This window comes from Benincasa hispida, chromosome 1 (genome assembly GCF_027475165.1).
Source record: "Benincasa hispida cultivar pf3 chromosome 1, pf3_genome.v1.1, whole genome shotgun sequence".
NCBI classification, from domain to species: Eukaryota; Viridiplantae; Streptophyta; class Magnoliopsida; order Cucurbitales; family Cucurbitaceae; genus Benincasa; species Benincasa hispida.
In genome coordinates, this window is record NC_143478.1 from 17,178,906 (window position 1) to 17,185,723 (window position 6,818).

Sequence of the window (6,818 nt, forward strand, 5' to 3'; positions counted from 1 at the left end):
ATAGAGAGAACATTTTTCTATTAGAGAGATTAATTCACAAACGCTACGGTTGGAGAGTTTTTTTCTTTTTTTGTTTTTAAAGAGTTAAAAGTTTATATGGCACACTTCTTTAAAATTCTAAAGTCAAAATCGTTTATATAGACTCTTATACTTAGTCATTTAAAGTATCATATAACATATTCAAGACATTTCAACAATATAGATATCAAAATTAGAGTTTGTGGTATAATAAAAAAACTCAAAACATAACAGAGACATCGATATTATAATTTTCTAAAAAATATGTATCAACATCGACATCGATAATTTAACAATATTTCAATCGATATTTTGACAATAAACTATGATGTAAAAGTTAATGTAGAAGTGAGACAGGGTTTTCCGGGTTGGCAAATTGAATGCCCCGCCTGCCCTTCACAATTAAAAGTTCGTTGGGGTGGTTGTATCCTCCCCTTCTTCCCCTCCTTCTTCTTCTTCTCTTCACACTTCCCACCCTTTTTAAATCCCCTGTTTTTTCCCATTTCATCTCAATTCGCAATTTCAATATCCATTCTTCTTCTTCTTCTTCTTCTTCCTCATCAACAATGGCAGACCATAGACTCCCTAATTTCCTCTTATCCGTCCGCTTAAAATACGTCAAACTCGGCTACCATTACTTAATCTCCAACGCCATGTACCTTCTTTTACTCCCTTTCCTCGCCGCCGTCTCTGCTCATCTCTCCACCTTCCAATTCCAAGACTTCCTCCATCTCTGGAACATCTTCAACTTCAATCTCCTCTCTGTTACACTCTGTTCTTCCCTCATCATTTTCCTTGCTACCCTTTACGTTATGACCCGACCCAGAAAAGTTTACCTTCTCAATTTCTCTTGCTACAAGCCTGACCCGGCTAGGACCTGCGACCGAGGGAAGTTTCTCCATAGATCGGTGCTCACTGGGAGTTTTACAGAGGAGAACTTGGGGTTTCAAAAGAAGATTCTCGAGAGGTCGGGTTTGGGGGAAAAGACTTACTTGCCGGAGGCGGTGATGAGAGTGCCGCCGAACCCTTGTATGGCGGAGGCGAGGAAGGAGGCAGAGGCTGTTATGTTTGGTGCTATTGATGAGCTTTTGGAGAAGACGGGTGTGAAGGCTAAGGACATTGGGATTTTGGTGGTGAATTGCAGTTTGTTTAATCCTACTCCTTCTTTGTCTGCTATGATTGTTAATCATTATAAGCTTAGAGGAAACATTCTGAGCTATAATCTTGGCGGTATGGGTTGCAGTGCTGGACTTATCTCCATTGATCTTGCTAAACAACTCTTGCAGGTTCTTTCTTCATTCTCTCTTACAAAACCTTTACAATCTTGTTCTTCGGTAATAATATCATGTTAAATCACTCAAGCTCAGTTTAGCATCTTTTAGATTTTGTTGGATAATCATTTTGTTTTTTGTTTTATTTTTCAAAATTAACTCTATAGACATTATTTTCATCTTCAAATTTCTTTATTTGGTGTGAAAACTAAGGTCGCGTTTGGTAACTATTTTATTTTTTTGTTATTGTTTAAAAAAATTAAGTCTATCGACACTATTTCCACCCTTAAATTTCTTTTTTTGTTATCTATTTTTTACTAATGATTTAACAAAACCAAGTTATTGATAACTAAAAAAAAGTAACTTTCAAAAAGTTATCTTTATTTTTGAAATTTGATTAAGACTTAAACTATTATATTTAAGAAAGATGCAAATCATTGTAAAAAAATATAGATAAAATAAACTTAATTTTCAAAAACAAAAATAAAAAAACAAATAGTTACTAAACCAGACCTAAAAAGAATAATTTTTCAAAAGTAGTTTTTGTTTTTGGAATTGGACTAAAAATTCAACTATTATATCAAGAAATATGCAAATCAATATAAGAAATGATGATAAAATAGACTTAATTTTCAATAATAAAAAACGAAAAACAAAATGGTTACCAAACGAATTGATCATGTTTTACATTTTTCTTAAGTAAAAAAGTCAAATACTTAATTGAATTCTAAAGATAAAAACAAGTTTTTAAAAACTATTTTTTTTAGTTTTTAAAATTTGGCTTGATTTTTAATAACGTTGATAACAAACCAAGAAATCTAGAGTGAAAAGGATGTTTACATATTTAATTTCAAGAAACCAAAAATTAAAAATCAAATAATTAACAAATATGATCTAATTGATTCAAAAGTTTAAGATATGTATTACCATAAACTTAATTATACAAACACTTTTTAACCTATAGGTTTGAAACACAGCTTTTAAACTCTCTTATTGGTTTAGTTTCCACTTTCGGCATGTTTTTATAACTTTAACATGTTGTTTAGGAGACAGATTTTATATTTTAGTGAGTAGTTTTAAATTTTTTATATGGATATTTTTGTGTAAGTCTATTGATTGTATGTTTGATTTTTGGAAAAAGGTTTATAATGCTTTTTGAATTAACGGCTAAATAGTTCTTATGAAATGTACTTGTAATTAGATATGAATTTTTTTTGGGTTGTTTTTTAGTATATAAAAAATAATGGTTTGTGAATGTAAATAAAATGGAAGAAACATCTATAAATTTATTTAATGTAAGGTAATTAATGTGCCAAAGTCAAAGTTGCATACAAAATTTAATATGGTTAGGTGGGCGGCTTTTAGAAAAAGTACTTACGCTGTTTCAGTGTTTTATGCATATTTTTTATGACTATTTATTTTTTCACACAAGTTTTGTTTTTTGGTTTTCCTTTTAGAACACACAAGCTTTCATTAATGTCTTAATTTCTAGTAAAAAGATATGGTTTGGAATTTACTTTAAAATAAAATATTTTATGTTTATCTAAATTTTGAATTTATCTTTATTTGGTCCACAAAGTTCATAATATTACATATTTATCCTTAAATTTTTATAATATTTTTTGCTTGAACAATATTTAGGTACAACCTAAATTGTATCTAAGTCTCATGCTCCCATTCTTCTATCCATATAACATATATTTTTAATTATATTAAAAAATAAAAAGTTAACATGTGTCAATTATTAATTGTGCACAATAAGAATTGCATAAGAGATGCGTGCAGTTTGGTTGCACCTGAGTTTTTTCTTCGTTTTTATCCTTAGTTTTAGTTTTCATTTAATTTTTAAGTTTCAGTATCTTATACTTTTATTTCTAAGTTTTCGTTAATATTTACTTTAGTCTTTGGTGTTAACTTTTAGTTATTTAAATAATTATGAAGTAAAAATTTAATAAAGATGAAAAATTAGTGAAAATTAAGATCTTATTTGATAACTATTTGGTTTTTTATTTTTAGTTTTTTAAAATTAAGCTTATAAATACTCTTTTTATCTCTAAATTTCTTACTTTATTATCTAGTTTTTACTGATGTTTTAAAAGCCAAGTCAAATTTTAAAAATTAAATTATTTTTTGAAAAAAAGAATTTGTTAAGAATTCAAGAAATATGTAAAATATTTTAAAAGATGGAGTAAATTGTAATTTAAAAAAATTAAAAAACAAAAATAAAAGAATTATCGAACATTGCATAATTAATTATATAATATTTTAAATTAATTAATAGACATAGTGAGTATTTAATAAAATTTTGAAATGGTTTCATCTCCTACTTTATTTTATTTTGTCTTTAATTAGGAAGTGATGCGAGTTTGTTTATGAATTTTGAAAATTGAACAAAAACAGGTGCACCCAAATTCGTATGCCCTAGTAGTAAGCATGGAGAACATCACACTAAACTGGTACTTCGGCAACGACCGATCTATGCTAGTCTCAAATTGCCTCTTCCGAATGGGCGGCGCCGCCATCCTTCTCTCAAACCGTCCATCCGACCGCCGTCGTTCGAAGTACCAACTCATCCACACCGTCCGAACTCACAAAGGCTCCGACGACAAATGCTACAATTGCGTTTTCCAACAAGAAGACGACACCGGCCGCGTCGGCGTCCGTCTCTCCAAAGACCTAATGGCCGTAGCCGGAGAAGCCCTAAAAACAAACATCACAACACTCGGCCCACTCGTCCTCCCAATGTCAGAGCAACTCCTGTTCTTCGCAACACTCGTGGCCAAAAAAATCTTCAAAATCAAGAAAATCAAACCCTACATCCCCGATTTCAAGCTCGCATTCGAACATTTCTGCATCCACGCGGGAGGGCGGGCGGTGCTGGATGAACTGGAGAAGAATCTTGATCTGAGCGAATGGCACATGGAGCCGTCGAGAATGACGCTGAACAGATTTGGGAATACTTCGAGCAGTTCTTTGTGGTACGAATTGGCTTATAGTGAAGCCAAAGGGCGGATCCGGAAAGGGGACCGGACCTGGCAGATTGCGTTCGGGTCGGGTTTCAAGTGTAATAGTGCGGTGTGGCGGGCATTGAGGACCGTTGATCCTGCGAAGGAGAAGAATCCATGGATGGATGAGATTCATGAGTTTCCTGTGGAAGTTCCACGAGTGGCCCCCATTCATAAACCTTGAATGAAGGGTTGATTTGAACATGAACAACAACAATATCAATATTCTTTTTTACTTTTTCGGATTATTCTTTTTTAGTCTTTTTAATTTCTTGTTTGGTTTGGCTACTCTTTTTTTAAAAAATGTTTTTATCTTTATGTGGATGATTTTGTGTCTTTCTTGTAACTTTTGTCATACAACCATTGTTCATATTGGATGGTTCATTAGTCTAAACAAAGTGTAATATTATTCATTCACACTTGTCAAGTTATGGGCCCATTATTATCTTACTTCATACGTTTTTATTTTATTTTCTAAATACATCTTTAATGCATCGATTAAGTAAGAAAAGAGAAGTATTCAAAACCTCGTAAATAAAAGTCTTACTAGAATATAGGCACATGCATCACTGTGTAAATTTGCTAAAACTCTATCTAACTAGACCCTTTATCTTGTTGCTCCAAGTGAATAAAGGACCTTGGAATCTTATGTCCATGAGGCCACAAGCATTTACTATGATATTAGTTTCAACTCTACCATTGAATTACATTAAAAAGTTTATTCTAACTTTTGAAGTTTGGAGTTTGAAGAAATGAAGAGAGAAAAACCATAATGCAAGATAAATTCCTCTCAAAGATAAAATTGGGCGAAACTAGAGATGCATGTGAACAAAAGTTAAAGAGAAAGAAAGAGAAGAAGAACACTGAGATTTAGAATGGTTGGCAACAAAGGCCCTATGTCCACTGTAGTAAAGGGAGATCAAGGTTTCATTAACAAATGAGAATCGAATGAATTACAAGTAAGGTTTCAAGTACTCTCAACTACAACACTCTTAAGACATAATAAAATTAAGTGTATTCTAATATATAGATATTGTGCTGAGAGGCTTTAGTTATAACAACTTGTTGGTTTAACATTACTGTCTAAATTGAATTCAATAGTTCACATAAGCCGACATAACATTTTCATTTCAATGTTAGAGGGAACACCAACCCATAATTTAAGGGTACTTTTTAAAATTATATTTAACCCCTTTTCTTTTAACACTTTTGTGTCTATTCTAGGGTCCAATTACCAATTTGGTTCTTAATACTTGAGTTTAATTTCATTTAACCATACAAATCTTTTATTTTGTTCACACATATTATATTTAATGCATATGATAATGATCTGTTTTTTTTTTCCTACGAGTTCAACATGTGTGAAAATAGAAATTCAAGCCTTAGCCAATGACACAATATTTTAATTAATTAAGTTAAAAGTTGACAAAAATGAGTTAATGTTTGTCATTTAGTTGATTTAGATATTAGTGTAAAATACAATTTTTGGTTGTTGAAATTTGAAGTTAATGTTTATTAAATTATTAAAGTTTCAAAAGGAACACTTTAGTTCCTGATGTTTGAAAACTAGTTTTAAATGGTTCTTGGGTTAATTCGACAGGTAGTTGAGTTTTGTGAAAAAGAAATTATGCATTTTAGACTTCTCTAGTTTTGGTCTTCACTTTCGTTCTTCTATATGTTCTTCTCGTGATAGAATTTTGGAAATTAGGGTTTTGTATTATTATTATTATTATTATTTTGCTTCTCTTTCTTTCTCCATGGGGAAGATGAAAATGTTCCTGAGATGGATCTATTTGTTAAAAAAAATTGTAGATTTGGGTAGAAAAATAGATGTCTTGACATTTTAGATACATTTGCAGAGAGCTAAAGTCTCTTGCTTGTAAGGTTTCTTAAGAAAAACTATGTGTTGTTTTAGAAAAGAGATTTGGTTATCCTTTTCGGTATGGGAGGAGGTGGATGGTCAGTTTGTTTGGTGTATTTTTAATGTTTTGTTTTTTTTTAATAAAAAAAATTCAGTTCTTCTTTCTGATTTTCTCTTTTTTTTTTTTTTTTTCAAAGAAATGATTTCTATTCTCATTAATGGGTTGTGCTTGTGCTTGGTGTATAACAATTATAGCTTCCTTGTAAATAAAGAGGGTTTAGAAGAGGGATGAAAGAGATGCAGAACGATGAAAGGAGATGAGAAGGGAGGGAAAGGAATAGGGAAGGAAAAAAATCACACACATAATAATAATATAAAGTTAATAAAAGGGTTGTTTTTAGATATAGAAAAATGAACCAAAATATTTATAAATAATAGTAAAATATCACAGATTATCTGTGACACACCGACATAAACAGCAATAGACTATTTGTATCTATCATGACACATAAGGTAGTCTGTCATTATCTATTGGGGTCTATCATTGTGATATTTTACTATTATTTGATAAATATCTTTAGCAGTTTTTGTCATTTAAAATAATATTTCTTAATTAAATAGTCCCATCAACTTAAATTCAGGGCCTTTTTAAATATAAAAATA

The 6,818-nt window shown here is 30.9% G+C and overlaps 1 protein-coding gene across 1 annotated transcript; it reads left to right on the forward strand.

The window, feature by feature from the left end:
• Nucleotides 1-481: 481 nt before the first annotated feature.
• Nucleotides 482-4,744, forward strand: KCS20 (3-ketoacyl-CoA synthase 20). Its single transcript, XM_039044979.2, has 2 exons — nt 482-1,304; nt 3,690-4,744. Exons 1-2 carry the CDS (start codon nt 585-587, stop codon nt 4,476-4,478), a joined length of 1,509 nt encoding a protein of 502 aa, XP_038900907.2. The 5' UTR covers nt 482-584; the 3' UTR covers nt 4,479-4,744.
• Nucleotides 4,745-6,818: the final 2,074 nt, after the last annotated feature.

What these genes read in the sequence shown, in the direction of transcription:
- KCS20 (XM_039044979.2), top strand. Translation starts at nt 585, where the DNA reads ATGGCAGACCATAGACTCCCTAATTTCCTCTTATCCGTCCGCTTAAAA. An exon ending in TTGCTAAACAACTCTTGCAG is followed by an intron (nt 1,305 to 3,689) that starts GTTCTTTCTTCA and finishes GAACAAAAACAG; the next exon opens with GTGCACCCAAATTCGTATGC.